Source organism: Mya arenaria, chromosome 12 (assembly GCF_026914265.1).
Source record: "Mya arenaria isolate MELC-2E11 chromosome 12, ASM2691426v1".
Lineage (NCBI taxonomy): Eukaryota > Metazoa > Mollusca > Bivalvia > Myida > Myidae > Mya > Mya arenaria.
Genome location: NC_069133.1, coordinates 50,703,165 through 50,719,041, shown reverse-complemented (window position 1 = coordinate 50,719,041; position 15,877 = coordinate 50,703,165). Strand labels below are relative to the sequence as shown.

The following is a 15,877-nucleotide window of genomic DNA, read 5'->3' as shown; positions in this document are numbered from 1 at the left end:
TGCAGCATTCGACGTATCAAACAAAATCAGCAAACGTCCATGAATCAGGTGAAAATAAATTGGACGAACGATAAAATCAGTCTTTGACGTATATTTCTTAGTGATGCTTTGATCATATGTGAACATTTTGCACAGTCTTTGAGGATTTCTACACACACGTGTCGTTTGTATTACATACACCATGTAGATATACATCAGCAATTGGAACTATAAGAGCGGTGTGATGTATGGCATCCCAATGTCACCAGGAAAAAATACATGAATTTCAATGTCGCTGTCTTAAACTTATATTAGAGTTACATATATAAAGTGCTGACATGAAACCAATAAACAGTATACTTCTTATGTCATCTACGAATATACGAGGGGTGTGCCAGATGATCGCGGAATTGTATAATAACTTTTGCAATACTGATTATTTCGAACGACGTACCACTCTTTGTCAAGGATGGAAACGATCATCCGTGTCGATTGCATTAGGTCAGATGTCGACTAAAAACGCTGACTCCGTAACTAGCCGTTGATGTCCGGAAAAGTGCGGAAGTCCATAGGGGCCAGGTCAGGACTGTAAAACAGATACTCTAACAGCTCAAATCCGAGGACAGCTATCTCCAGTTGCGTTGATGCAGCCCTATGAGCCGGTGAAATGTCCAGATAAAGAATTATGCAGTCCAGGTCTGCATTCGGTCGCTTCTTTCGGAATGTTTGAATAAGATCTCTCCTTCGAACCTTAAAAAGAATATCAAGTGTTTAAATTATCAGATGTTTCTGTTTTTTTCATTTATGAATATCTAAATTATTGATAATAATTAAACACTTAGTTTTATACATAACGCAAAATCTTATCAATATTTCTAGTTTGCATACTAGTATAACCAATAACAAATACCTTTGAGTAATAATCTGCATTGACTGCTCTGCCGTCTGGGACCCGATGTTGCAGGATAATTCCTTGATAAACATCTCACTGCATAGGCTCTTTTGTACGCGCGCTTTCTTTGGCGGTGGTGTGCGAGGTGTTTCCAAACAGATGATTGTACTATTGTTTCGGGGTCATAGTAAGACAACCAAGTCTCGTCAGGTTGAACACTACGATCAAGAAATGTATCCTCCTCTTCTGCGTAACGTTGCAGAATTCCAGTCGAAAATGCCTCACGTCGTTTCCTGTCGTGTTCGGACAGTAACCGAGATACACAGCTCACACTTACTTTCGTAAACTAGTTATAATATAAGTGTTTTCATATGCATTACCGGGGGAAATAGAGCCTAAATATAATCGAGGCCCTATAAAAATATTATTATATTCTCGAGTCAATTAAAAGTAGATATTGTAATTATTTGAATACCAATGTCTGATACCATGCGCAAAATTAAAAAGAATTAATAATGAAGTTATCGCTTACTGGTCAGCAACTTATAGTTCTGATTTATAACAAATCTAAATTGTATATAAAACAGGAATTCATATAAGGCCTAGCAAGGTCGTTTTCCTTGTTCAAAATAAGCAAATATACAGAAAGATGTATTCAAAACTCTTTCAAAATTCTTTCAGATTCCGAATCATACTGATATTGTGTATATAAAGTGTTAACTGTTGAGTTAATAATGAATAAGATATAATTCCTATTATTTCGATTTGAAGCGACTCGACCGTCTAAATCTTTCGGAGTATGACCAGCTTTTCAAATAAAATTGTCCAAGATACAGTTAGATCGCAATTACTGTAAGTTTCATATAAGTGATTAACTTCGATTGGAAATTTAACATGGACGTCATAATTGTTCATGAAGTTTTTGATTTTCCGTCTAAATTAGCATCAATATAATTGCAAGCCATATCCACCGGGACCTGTATTATGACAAATGTTGGAACAAGAGTGAGGCCAAGTTACAACCGTTGTATAGCCATTATTTCCATAATTAAATCGAACAAGGAGATTAATCAAATTATTTGTCTATAATGGATGCAGTAAGAAATGATATTAACGGCGTGTGAAACAGGTATATATATTTGACATTTTGATTTTTACATAAATCAGTGAAGTAGTTGCGCCTATGAAAAACTTATTTCAAACCTGCTTTATAGTTTCCTTAATACAACCAGAATATTGTTTTCATTATTTATGTATGACTGAGTGACAAAATATCGTAAGGTCAAGTCTTTTGGTGAGCGTCACAAATAATATTGAAAACTCAAACTAGTTGGCCTTAACTGGCCAATAATGGTCTTAGTATCGTTTTGAAAAAGCTAGTGTACATGTATACAACTTTCGTCGATAGGATGACCACCATTATACCGATATTGTATTTATAAGAAAATATTTATTTCTAGAAAGTTACTGGGGAACATTTAAAACGTTCATTTTAAGACATCCCTCGGAATATTTAAACAATGACTACAGGTACTACCCCGGCAGTCAATTAGTTGAATGTTAGCTTAAGAAAGCCCAACATGCACAAACTGAGACACAAAGAGTCACAAAATAACATACACAGATTACATAGATATCAATACATGTTGGGTTATCGCATTGGAACGGCCAATGAAAACACTAATGGGCTAGCGGTGGTTAAATATGTTTAGTGTGTACCAAGTCTCGGCCTCACTCTTACTCACATGAACACTGTTAGGGAAATTTGGCAATAAACATTCAAAACAGCAATACCACATTCCTTGTTTATTGAATAAGAAAGGTCAGTTGAACAGTATGATAAATGGTTTTATCTAATTAAAAAAGAGACACGTCCTTATTCTAAATATATCAAGAAACCAAGAATATAAGCCAATAAAATAGAATAACAATGACTTTACAAAATAATAATATCATACAAACAGTGCTTAAACACACGGACGCACACATAATGAACACATAGTTCCCTTCAAACTCGAACAACTTTGAAATACAAGTAACAGTGTTTAGAACAACAAACAAACATTAATATGACTTATACTACCATACAAAGATACACATCAGTCCCATCTTATGTTTATCAACGGAAAAAGTATATATACATTAGGAATATCCGATCTGGGAGAACGTACAGAAGCGGGTAACGAGGTCTCCACTGATTTTCCGAGGGTAAATTTATGAAATATGTCGGTGGAAACTCAGTTTCATCAAAAAGTATGTTTGTTTAAAGACGTCATGACGCCTTGTTATTTCAAATCAAATCGTCATGTAGTAAGTATGAGTTTGTAAAATCTTCCAAATAATACTTCATTTTTTGCGTTTGCTTATAAATAAATCGTATATACATTAAATTGTTTTGAATCAGCGCTTTGTTGCACTTGACTCATCTTTCGTTTGGGTTGATGATGGATTTTACAGCTGGTCACATGGCCGGTAGTACTCAGGTATGCAACAAAGTCCCATCTGAGACCAAGACTGTTCATGTATACTAAATTCCAAGTGTATTCCCATAGTGTACATTCGTAGCTTTGTGCTTCTCCAGTAAACGATTTATATTTATCGTTCCTAAAATCCCCGGGCACTCGGTAGACTGTGTGTCCGTCTTTGCCTCCTGAAGTAAGAACAACGAAGGTGAGAGAAGCCTAACCGATCTCCAAAGCCTACAATAAAATTATGAACCATTTGTCAAGCATGGAACTTACATTTTTCCACGTTATTATTTTCAAACTCATTTCGTTTTTTTCGTATTTGACATTTTCTTCTTTTCGAGATTCAATAAACTATTTGTTTTTATCAACCATACAGAAGCAGCGACGTGTTAACCGAACCAAGCATTGAAGACACTTAGGAACCGATCGCTTGTCGCTTATGCGGGAGATACGTCCGTTGATTAGTACGAGGAGTGTAACGAAAGCATTGTAAACGTACCAGGCAAAGAAGACAGTTGTTATCAGCGGCAGCGGATCGGAGGAGTCTGGTAGCTTGTCGACAACCAGAGTCATATACACGGACACCGCCAACAACACGGTCACTGCGATGCCGAGTCTTTCCGATCCATCGTTGGGAAGAACAAAAACTAACGGCAACAATGACACGAGAATAGTTTCTGGAGCCATGAAAACTAGCATAGGTGTTACTGATTTTCTATCGAATGTGTTTTCAATAACGATATGCGTTTTCATGGTGTTGTAGTTTGTGTAATTATATATTGAAGTATTTATGTGTTTCCAATTTCCGTTGTCTAATGCGAGATGAGGAACGGTATGGTCAAAATTTAGATAATCTTCTAGATCGCTGGAGAGGACCAAGTCGATTAGATAATATTGGCGGTCAAATGGGTAATATGTGATGTCAATTTTGTACCTTGTGTCTACTGTCCAAACAAAGCTCCAGGTGACCTGACCTTCATACTCAAGGATTACTTTGTCCTGAAATGTATAATATAAAATTTAAAACGCCAAACGGTCATAAGTTTACAGATATCTACCAACAATTTTGATTAAAAAACCCGCAAAAAAACACTGTATTATCGAAAATCGAATTTACAGCGATAATGAGACTTTATTCCTTTTAACAATTAAATCTATGGACGTCAAAAATATATATATATATTTATATTATATGTCGCAGAGTCAACAGTGCTGAATCAAACGAATGTTCTAAAATTGCAGTTTATTCAAGATGTTAAGTTGCAAAAATTGAACTTACATTAGTATCAGCCATCACTCTCTGACTGGCATGTGGATTTCCGAGCTTGATGTGTGGCGTCCAACGCATATCAGCGTCGAGAATGACCGAATAAACAAACGTGTCCATTCCAACCCAAAGCAGATTCGATTCTTTCCATTCAACAAGGAATCTCATAACTGTTGTCATGTGTTCATCCACATCGTTTAAATCAACCAGCGCTTCCGGTTGCAACCGAATGTCTAGTACAAAGTTTTCGTCTCTTTGCCAGCCTTTACTAGGATAGTACGGTCGAACGTAGTTGCTATTGTTCGCTAAGGCTCTTAAAATAGGTCTGAAAGTTTGTATGTACAACGCGATATTCTTTGCAAGTTTGTCTTTTCTCACGGCTTTTTCCGACCAATGGAAACAGTTTGTTTCTCATACTTTTTGTAAGTATATTACATGGTGATCATTTTTTTTTTCCTTTGAATGTACGAAAACGTTAGTAATGCAAATAAAAGATATACAAACAAGCTTGCATTGTTCCACCTTTTCCGATCTAAACTAGCAACAAGATAGGATCCACTTACGTCTAAACGGTATTACATGAGCTTTCCCAATGAATTAGTAACTTGTGATATTATATAGATCCAAAGTATTGCAAATGCTAAAATATCCCAGGGGAAACTATATAATTAAAATAAAATGATAATTATATTTGATTGCTCGCAAACTGTCGACGGACACTATTTAGCGTCATGTTCTATTAACATATAAATGTCACGTTTATTGATATATAATAAGTGTAGAAGATAATGCGTTAATTTTTGATGGAAATTAAACCCGTTGATGCCAAATATCCGACAATGCTCACAACTAGCAATAATGTAAATGCCTTGCATTAAACAATTTACGAATTCGGTGTGCATATATGACATTTGGTTATTGTATTAAATATTTCTCGTGGCGTTTTGTCTCTCTAGGGACCGTGGAAACAAAACATTTTAGCTATCATACCTGTAATTCCATTTGATTTAGACTGATATCTAGATCCAGTACTTCCAACTTTGTTCCTCTAGGTAGCAATTGACCGGGCGCAATTAACTGTTGTCAATTAACTAGCCAGGCGAACAAAGATCAAAGTTTATTAATATATCGGCGATATAAATGCCAAAAACAAGAGCATTGTTGGTTGCAAACATACAGATAAAATGACTGTCCCGATTCTTGTAAAATTTCGGGGCTCACTGTCATTAACTCCATCAACTCGCTTCCTTGTGAATGTTTACGTTTGTCGGCGTCTTAATGGGCAAAACGTACTAAATATATATGGTGCAGTTCAATGTCATCGAAGAATTAAGTATTTAATATATGCGTTTTTGCCAAAGTTTAGTTTCTCTGTCAGTTAACGTGAAAATAAATTGTGTTTCGCGTATATATATCTCAAAATTCAAATTTCATGAATAACAGCTTTATGACCACACAATAATACCGTTATGGAAATTATGTACATGGCCAAAATTTAAAGGCAAGACTTGTAATCTTGTTTAATTGAACCCGGAGAAAACACAATTTTAAGTATACCTTTTAGTATAAATATTGCGAAAAAAGTTCTTATCTTGCATGATTGTCGTTACATGTATTTATATTTCGTCTTCTAAACAATAAGCTATAACTAACGCGTAGCGATAGTGACATACATATAAAGGTCCCTTAAGGTAGAGGTCAATGTAAATTAAAATTAAAGGATACGTTGAGAGCTTTTTTAGTAAAAAAGGACACATATAATAATATTCTAGAGCTTTCACTGTCTACGTTTCTACAATCCAGCGGAAGCAAAAAGGAAGATTATATTTAGACCATAATTCCTTTGACCAGCAATCATATAAATATGAGCTATACTTAATATAAACGATAAGCCAACGAAGTGAGAAAGAAACCTTGGGCTGAAAATGTATGCATATCACATTCTACATAACATTGTAGCTACTCAAAGCCGGTGAATAGAGGCAACAACAATTATAGATTGCATCCGTAATATTTTAGATGCGTCTACGATATCATGTATTATTCTGAGAAATAAGCAGAGTTATTATTTGATTTAAATGACTGACGATGGCTAGAAAATTGACGTTGGGTGCCAAAGGATCGGAGAGCTTTGAGTATATGTTGTAAGGCAAATTCGAATGGAAAACCTGAGCCCCTGTACCTCCTTGTTTTCAGTCCCTGCTGACAGCCACCGTTGGTGAGCCTTAGAGTAACTCAGTTTGGCTCATGTAGTTTTTTACACAAACACTTGTTCAAGTTTTCCATTTGTTTATTTTGTGAATAATATTCCTTCAAATCAAAAATAACTAATAACAAAAAATAACATTAATACAATTGCGATTCCAGTATTTAAGTTTATTGCATGTATAGTCATATGAAATCTTCATTTGTGGCCGGACTATTTAGAAGTATTTTGTTATGCCACTGTGGCTACAATTGTGCCACTTAGAAAAATTCAGGTGTTTCCTAATTGCAAGTCAAACAAGTCCAGTCCTCCTTCTTTCCCTCCCAAAAATTCTCTATAAGAACCCATTTACAAAAATGTCCTCTTCCAATAAGTAAATGGTACGAGGGGACACAATAAAACTTAACCAATTAAAAGTCCTAAAACAAAATATTGAAAGGACCCTATGGCCAATTAAAACTTACAGTATAATAATGCAAATAAGACAAGTAAGTAAGACTTGTTAATTACTCTAAAAACTTTAAGGTCTTGGTTACAGATGGCTTACTGCACAATACAAAGAAAGGCTAAAAATAATGATTAAACAGTAAGCCAAAAATATGATTAAACAATTGCAAATAACAGCAATAGTCCAGACTCTATCCATAGTATGATCTGGCTTTTCACACTCAAAGACAAACTAATTTCTTAATGAAACCAAAACATTACAAGTGCAATTCTAAATATTCTTGAAATATTGTCAAAATGTCTTTTGATACCGGTACATTATAACAACAAAAATTGAATTTATAAATAATTAGCAATTTTAGCAAAATGAAGAATTTTTATTGCGCATTAAAAATATTCACAAATAATTTCACCTCGAATTTGCATTATTACATATGCTCTTCCACGAACCAAACAGTTTCAACATGGTAAGGAGAGGAGGCTCGGGGAATGCATCCAGTTTTGGATAACTATTTGTGTATTACTGTAATTTATGTTTTCGTCAATTATTTTAGAAACCGAATATAGATGATGTTCTTAGTCAATTGGATGAAAGTCATCATTTGCAACGTAAAGATAGAGAATACTAGGTTAGTGCCGTGGATGGAGGAAGTTTATCTGGCAAGGCGGCTCACGGCTCACGGCTCATCAGATAAATTCCGCAGCCGAGCCACAAAAACTTTCATTAAGCTTATTAAGAAGGGGGACAACTGCTCCCCTGTTGGCGTCGGCACACTCGGTATCCATGTTTAAATCGCCCCCAAAATTGTTCTCAAAATGGTTCAACTTTTTTCAATACGCTTAAAGTCACAGTAATTGCATTATGATACGCCAATATCAATTCAAAACATAAAAAAAGCTTTTAAAAGTGCATAAACATGGATCAATCAACAAACAATATCTGATGATGTAAAATTATTCCACAAGTCACAGACTACAGTACACAGAGATCATGGTTCAAGATCACGAGTCTTTGCAAACAATCGCCACATGTTAAATGGGTTTAATTCATGTTGATATTTGTTGGATGTTCAGAACTGCACCGGCAAAGAGATAATTCATTTCTGTTGTGAGTGATTTTTTGTCATTCACCACAGAAATGGAATTAACTATCGTTAAATGCAGACCAATTTTGAGCAGTTGCAGGGTGGGGTAAGATTATCACATCACTTGTAGATTTTCTGGTCGATTTTTTTGCCAGTGTCGTTATTATGCAGAGTGATGGGACTTTATGGGCGAGTGAATGTTGAGGTCGAGTGTTGGTCAAATCCTGAAAAAGTTTTGTAGCATGGTATGTATAATGATTCGTGCTTTGTTCACTATCTTATCTCACAATACACTTGTGCCCATCTTTGGTATGGGGAAGGGTGTCAGCAACAAAAACTCAAACTATAGCATTCTTGTTACATTTAATAATGTTAACAGTGTTGAACACAAACATAATTTTTTGTCATTAAAAGGTAAAATATCAATCAAGATCAATATTAATTTTAAATTTTCCTTGATAGAATATTCATCCCATTTCAATTCCAAGCTATATTGTAAATAAACTCAATAAAAAAAGAGTTGTGCCTGAAAGTAAGCTGGCTATTGCATTGAAAATGGTTCGACCTGTCGTAAAATCTTTGTTTAACGTTTAACATATTTTGTCTTTGAACATTTGGTATCGTTGATACGAAGGTCGATGGTTTGGTCGTTATACACTATGTAGAAAGACGTCAAGAAAATAACACACACTTCTGATGAAAAAAAAACGCACCACTTAGTACCACTATTCTGATCTTCTGCAATCGATATCTGGTCATCCCTGAAAGTTTGAAGCAAATCATCCAAAGGAAGTCAATCGCAACTTTATATTTTATAAGTAATTCACTTAAAATGGCACATCCTGTGAACGTGTATCCTTATGAAGCATTTGGTGGTCAAGCTTAATCTTTCATGCATTTAAACAAGGTCTTGGTAACAGTGTCTGCTACTGGACTTGTCCCTGTAGCTTCCATTGATTCATATTGTGTACCTACCTCAAAATATATTTCTTAACAGGATGCTATTCATATATAATTGCGTTCGAGGTAAAAATAAACAACAAAATAGCCTAGCCTGACCTGATGTTCAAGGACTTCAGCAGTCATAAACTTTATCCATAGATAGGGGAAATAATCATCCTTTAGTTAGATAGACGCCTAGTCGTTTCTCCGAATTGCACAGACCTCCATAGACAACAAGGCTACATAAAGTTAAAGCTTTACCGAGGGTCAGGAAATAAAATTAATGTAAGTTGTAGGCCGTGAAGAATAAGTGCACGTACATTTGTATGAGTGGTTAATCTGTCAATAAACATACATTCGTTTTTTCCCAATATTATTAGAATTTACTTAATATTTAATTTGCGCGACTAGCAGTGGTTCGTAGAATTGACATAAGATGTTGAAGGATTGCAGAGCTCGCATAAAAGTTGATTTGAATATTAAACTTAGTGTTGTGGAATGCTTCCCTGAGATTAAAAATGCATTTATACTTCGAAAATGTTAACATAGTGATTTGTTTGTTGATAAATTCGGTTAAGAATTGGCAATTTTGTTTCTTTGTTTCTTATGGAATTTGATTAAATATTTTTGCACTTTCATAAGAATCCGGCCTACCTAACATTGGCATCCAGAATACCTCCCAAAATGGCGCTGAATAAGCCGTACCAAAAAGGGGACAGGTGAGAAACTCTCAACTATATTTGATGTGGCCTCCTTTAGCTTTGATCATCTGTGAACATTTGGTATCGTCTATGCGGATTTCGACACACACGTGTGACGTTCGTTATACACCATGTAGATGTACATCAGAAATGGGAACCAAAAGAGCGGTTTGATGCATGGCATCTGAATGTCGCCGGGAAAACGTTGCAAGACTTTCAAGGGTAGATGTCTTTAATTGATATTTAAGATACATATATAAAGCACTCACATGAAACCAATAAACAGTACATGTTATCTACATTTCCAATAATTTCTTCGTGTATGTTACTTGCGTTCCCTATTGATTTTCTTCATCAATCTAATTTGCGCTACTCTAACTATATGTCTTGCGTTTTATATCAAGGCACCAGTATTTGATTGTTATTAAGGTATTGTAAATAGAAATTATTGCAGAAATCATATCATTATCCAATATATATAGCATCATTATATGCAGAATAAATACATACGTTTTAAAGGGACTCGCTCATGTTTTTGCAAAATGCACTTTATTTGTATGATGGAAAAAATGCGGTAAATCATAAGGAGTGTTAAAACTTAGATACTAACAGCTGGAATCCTTCAACAAATGCGGAAATATGCTCAAATATTGTTTTTAAAGTCCACGACTTTAAAAGGCGTTAGTAACGCGATTCAACAAAAGCCTTAAAGGCTAAGTGTGATCCTTATTTTTGTGAATGAGTCCTTTTGGGCATGAGGTTATTTGTATGTTTTTGTATTTTTCCTTGTCTGTACATGTATGTGTTCGCACCCCACTAAAGCCAGAATGTATTTTTTATCCTTTAAGTGTATGTTTTCTGCAATTTCGGTATCAAAAAGTAAAATAGTCATAACATATTTTTTTAGATGCATGAGTGGGAAAAATAGTTCCAAAACATGATAGAGTCAAATACAACTGTTAATATTCACAAATCAATTAAAAGTAGAATTGTGTAACCATTTGTTAACAACGGCTTATATCATTCGCAAAATTAAAAATGAATAATATACAGTTACCGCTAACTGGTCGGCAACTTCTGGTTTATGACAATTCTAAATTTTATATGAAAAAAACAGAATTCATTCAAAGTCTAGCAATGTCGTTTTCTTTGTTTAAAACAAGGAAATATACAGAAAGATGTATTCAAAAATGCGTATTCATTCTGATTCCAAATCATACTGATATTACGTTTTGGTTAATTAAGTGTTTACACGGTTTTATTAATCATATGACTTTCCATTGTGGTATGTCTTCCATACATCGATATCGACGTGATCGTCCTATACCTTGTCATGATACACATGATACACATGGATTTCTGCTACGTCTGCGGCGTGACTTTGAATTAAATGATTTGAAGAACCTTTCTCCTCGAGCAGGTTAGTTAAACAACTAAAATAAACTCAGCAACTACTAAAGGCAGCGCATGGTCACTTTGGGATATTTTGCTTTGTATTGTTCCAGTTGGACATAAACCTTCCTATCCGACCTGCTTTTTTAAATTATTGTCCAAGTTAAAGTTAAATTGCAATTATTGTAAGTTTCATATAAGTGATTAACTTATTAGCAGTTGGACTTTGACGTCATGACTTGCTCAAGGTGTTCTCGATTTTCCGTCTACATTGGCATCAATTTCAATGAATTATCTATTTAACTTGTTCATGAATGATAATTTATCAAGCCATTTCCATCATGACCTGTATTATGATACATGTTGGGAAAAGGGTGGGGCGAAGTTCACAACCGTTGTATAACCATTATTTCCATATTTGATCCCAACATGGAGATTGACCAAATTATTTGTCTATAATGGATGTAGAAAAAAAGATATTGAAAACTCAAACTAGTTGGCCTAAACTGGCCAATAATGGTCTTAGTTTTTTTTTGAAAAAGTAGTTCGAAAAAGCTAGGGTACATGTATACAACTTTCGTCGATAGTAAGACCACCATTATACCGATAATGTATTAATAAGAAAACATTTATTTCTAGAAAGTTACTGGGGAACATTCAAAACGTTCATTTTAAGGCATCCCTCGCAATATTAAAACAAAGACTACAGGTACCACCCCGGCAGTCAATTAGTTGACTATTAGTTTAAGAAAGACCAACATTCACAAAACGAGACACACAGAGCCACAAGACAACATACAGAGATTACATAGATATCAATAACTGTTAAGTTATCGCCTTGGAATGGTCAATGAAAACACTACTGGGCTAGTGGTGGTTAAATCTGTTTGTGTTTACCAAGTCTCGGCCTCACATTAATTCCCACGAACATTGTTAGGGAAATTTGGCAACAAACATTCAAAACAACAATGCCACATTTCTTGTTTATTGAATAAGAAAGGTCAGTTGCACAATATGATAAATGGTTCTATCTAATGAAAAAAGAGACACGTCCTTATGCTAAATATATCAAGATACCAAGAATATAAGCCAATAAATACGAATAACAATGACTTTATAATAATAATATTATTATTATACAAATAGCGCTTAAAAACACGGACGCATACATAATAAACACATAATTCCCTTTAAACTCGCATAACTTTGAAATAAGTGACGTGTTTAGAACAGCAAGCAATTATTCAAAAGATTTTTACTGCATTAGAAAGATACACATCAGTCCCAGCTGAAGAAGAAAAGTATATATACATTATATACAATCTGGGGGTACGTAAAGAAGCGGGTAACGAGGCCTCCACTGATTTTCCGAGGGTAAGTTTATGATATATGTCGGTAGAAACACAGTTTCATCAAAACGTGTGTTTGTTTAAAGACGTCATGACGCGATGTAATTTCAAACCAAATCGTCGAATTGTAAGTATAAGTTGTTAAATCTTCCAAATATTACTTCATTTTTTGCGTTTGCTTTTAAATAAATTGTGTATAATTTAAAATGTTTTGAATGAACGCTTTGTTGCACTTGACTCATCTTTCGTTTGGGTTGAAGATCGATTTTACAGCTGGTCACATGGCCGGTAACACTCAGATATGCAAGAAGGCTCCATTTGAGACTAAGACTGTTCATGTGTATTAAGTTTTAATTTTATTCCCATAATGTACATTCGTAACTCTGTCCTTCTCCAGTAAAAGATTTAAATGCATCGTCCATAAAATCCCCGGGAACTCGGTAGGCTGTGTGTCCGTCTTTGCCTCCTGAAGTAAGAACAACGAAGGCGACAGAAGCGTAAACGATCTCCAAAGCGTACAATAAAATTATGAACCATTTGTCCAGCATGGAACTTACACTTTTCCATGTTATTTTTTTCATACTCATTTTGTTTTCCTCGCATTGGGCATTTTCTTCGTTTCGAGATTCAACACACGTATAGTTTTTATCAGCCAAACAGAAGCAGCGACGTGTTAACCGAACCAAGCATTGAAGACACTTAGGCACTGATCGCTTATCGCTTATGCGGGAGATACGTCCGTTGATTAGTACGAGTAGCGTAACGAAAGCATTGTAAACGTACCAGGCAAAAAAGACAGTTGTTATCAGCGGCAACGGGTCGGAGGAGTCTGGTAGCTTGTCGACGACCAGAGTCATATACACGGACACCGCCAACAACACGGTCATTGCGATGCCGAGTCTCTCCGATCCATCGTTGGGAAGAACAAAAACTAACGGCAACAACGACACAAGAATAGTTACTGGAGCCATGAAAACTAGCATAGGTGTTACTGATTTTCTATCGAATGTGTACTCAATTACGATATGAGTTTTCATGGTTTTGTAGTTTGTGTAATTGTAAATAGAAGTATTGATGTGTTTCCAATTTCCGTTGTCTAATGCGAGATGAGGAACGGTATGGTCAAAATTAAGATAGTCTTTAAGATCGCTGGAGAGGACCAAGACGATTAGACAATTTTGGCGGTCAAATGGATAATATGTGATGTCAATTTTGCACCGTGTGTCCACTGTCCAAACAAAGCTCCATGTGACTTCACCTTTAAACTCAAGGGTTAATTTGTCCTGGAATATAAAATTATTTTATAAAATACAAAAAGCCGGGCGGTCCTAAGTTTACAGATATATACCCAAAATTTTGAAACCAAACAACAACAACAAATGATCAAAAATCGAATTTACAGCGATAATAGGACTATATTCCGTTTAACAATCAAATCAAGTGAACGTCATAAAAAGACATACATATTTATATTATATGTAAGTCAACAGTGCTGAATCAAATGAACGTCCTAAAATTGCCGTTTATTAAACATGTTAAGTTGCAAAAGTTGAACTTACATTAGTATCGGTCTTTACTCTCTGACTGGCATGTGGATTTCCGAGCTTGATGTGTGGCTTCCAAAGCATATCAGCGTCGAGAATGACCGAATAAACAAACGTGTTCATTCCAGCCCAAACCAGATTCGATTCTTTCCATTCAACAAGGAAGCTCAAAACTGTTGTCATACGTTCATCCACATCGTTCAAATCAATCAGCGCTTCCGGTTGCATCCGAATGTCTAGTACAAAGCTTTCGTCTCTTTGCCAGCCTTTACTAGGATAGTACGGCGGAACGTAGTTGCTATAGTTTGCCATTAGACTTTTAAAATAAGTCCGAAAATTTGTATGTACAACGCGATATTCTTTGCAAGTTTGTCTTTTCTCACGGCTTTTTCCGACCAATGGAAACAGTTTGTTTTTCACAGTTTTTGTTTGTATATTACATGGTGATTTATTATTTTCCTTTGAATGTACGAAAACGTTAGTAATGCAAATAAAAGATATACAAACAAGCACAGCTTTCATTGTTCCACCTTTTTATCTGAACCAGCCAAAACAGAGGATCCACTTACGTCTAAACGGTATTACATGAGCTTTCCCATGAATTAGTAACTTGTCATTTTATATAGTATTGCAAATGCTAATATATCCCAGAGGAAATTATATAATTAAAAAAATGATAATTATATTTTATTGCTCGCAAATTGTCGACGGACACTATTTAGCGTCATGTTCTATTAACATATAAATGTCACGTTTATTGATATATAAGTGTAGAAGATAATGCGTTATTTTTTTATGGAAATAAAACTTTTATGCCAAATATCCGACAATGCTCGCAACTAGCAATAATGTCAATGCCTTGCATTAAACTATTTTCGAAATCCTGTGTGCATACAATGATATTTCGTAATTGTATTAAATATTTCCCGTGGCGTTTTGTCTCTCTAGGGGCAGTGGAAACAATACATTTTAGCTATCATCCCTGTAATTCCATTTGATTTAGACTGATATCTAGATCCAATACTTCCAATTTCGTTCCTCTAGGTAGCAATTGACCGGGCGCCAGTAACTGTTGTCAATTGAATAGCCATGCGAACAAATATCAAAGTGCATTAACATATCGGCGATATAAATGCCAATCATTAGAGCAGTGTTGGTTGCAAACATACTGATAAAATGACTGTCCTAATTCTTGTCAAATTTCGGGGCTCACTGTTATTTACTCCATCAACACGCGTCTAAATGGGCAATAGGTACTAAATATATATGGTGCAGTTCAATGTCATCGAAAAGTCAAGTATTTAATATCCTTTCCGCTACCATAGCCGCCTAATGCAGACCCTAAAATTGGGTGTCCCCATTACCTCTATCATACACCGGCGAACTACCACAGCAGTGTAAACCGTACTCAAATTTTCGGCTTCTGATTACCGCTATCGTACAGCGTGGGAATACCGCTTATTTTTATAATCTTGTACATGTTTTGCTAAAAGCAGAGACTTAAATCTCCTGATTAAAATGCGTTAGCAATTAGATAAAATGTTTATCAATTTTGAAACAGTACAAATTTATAACACAATTAAAGAAATTAATTACAAACATTAT

At 35.1% G+C, this 15,877-nt stretch overlaps 2 protein-coding genes across 2 annotated transcripts; both read right to left on the bottom strand.

Moving 5' to 3' along the window:
• Window positions 1-513: 513 nt before the first annotated feature.
• Window positions 514-4,786, bottom strand: LOC128210769 (neuronal acetylcholine receptor subunit beta-3-like). Its single transcript, XM_052915120.1, has 4 exons — window positions 4,619-4,786; window positions 3,839-4,338; window positions 3,429-3,570; window positions 514-729 (listed from the first exon to the last, which is right to left on the bottom strand). Exons 1-4 carry the CDS (start codon window positions 4,784-4,786, stop codon window positions 514-516), a joined length of 1,026 nt encoding a protein of 341 aa, XP_052771080.1.
• Window positions 4,787-12,350: 7,564 nt separating this feature from the next.
• On the bottom strand, window positions 12,351-14,840 carry LOC128212244 (acetylcholine receptor subunit alpha-1-B-like). Its single transcript, XM_052917606.1, has 2 exons — window positions 14,288-14,840; window positions 12,351-14,011 (listed from the first exon to the last, which is right to left on the bottom strand). Exons 1-2 carry the CDS (start codon window positions 14,792-14,794, stop codon window positions 13,085-13,087), a joined length of 1,434 nt encoding a protein of 477 aa, XP_052773566.1. The 5' UTR covers window positions 14,795-14,840; the 3' UTR covers window positions 12,351-13,084.
• Window positions 14,841-15,877: the final 1,037 nt, after the last annotated feature.

What these genes read in the sequence shown, in the direction of transcription:
- LOC128210769 (XM_052915120.1), bottom strand. Translation starts at nt 4,786, where the DNA reads ATGACAACAGTTATGAGATTCCTTGTTGAATGGAAAGAATCGAATCTG. An exon ending in GAGTGATGGCTGATACTAAT is followed by an intron (nt 4,339 to 4,618) that starts GTAAGTTCAATT and finishes TATACATTTCAG; the next exon opens with GACAAAGTAATCCTTGAGTA. An exon ending in ACAACTGTCTTCTTTGCCTG is followed by an intron (nt 3,571 to 3,838) that starts GTACGTTTACAA and finishes ATTTTATTGTAG; the next exon opens with GCTTTGGAGATCGGTTAGGC.
- LOC128212244 (XM_052917606.1), bottom strand. Translation starts at nt 14,794, where the DNA reads ATGAAAGCTGTGCTTGTTTGTATATCTTTTATTTGCATTACTAACGTT. An exon ending in GAGTAAAGACCGATACTAAT is followed by an intron (nt 14,012 to 14,287) that starts GTAAGTTCAACT and finishes TTTATATTCCAG; the next exon opens with GACAAATTAACCCTTGAGTT.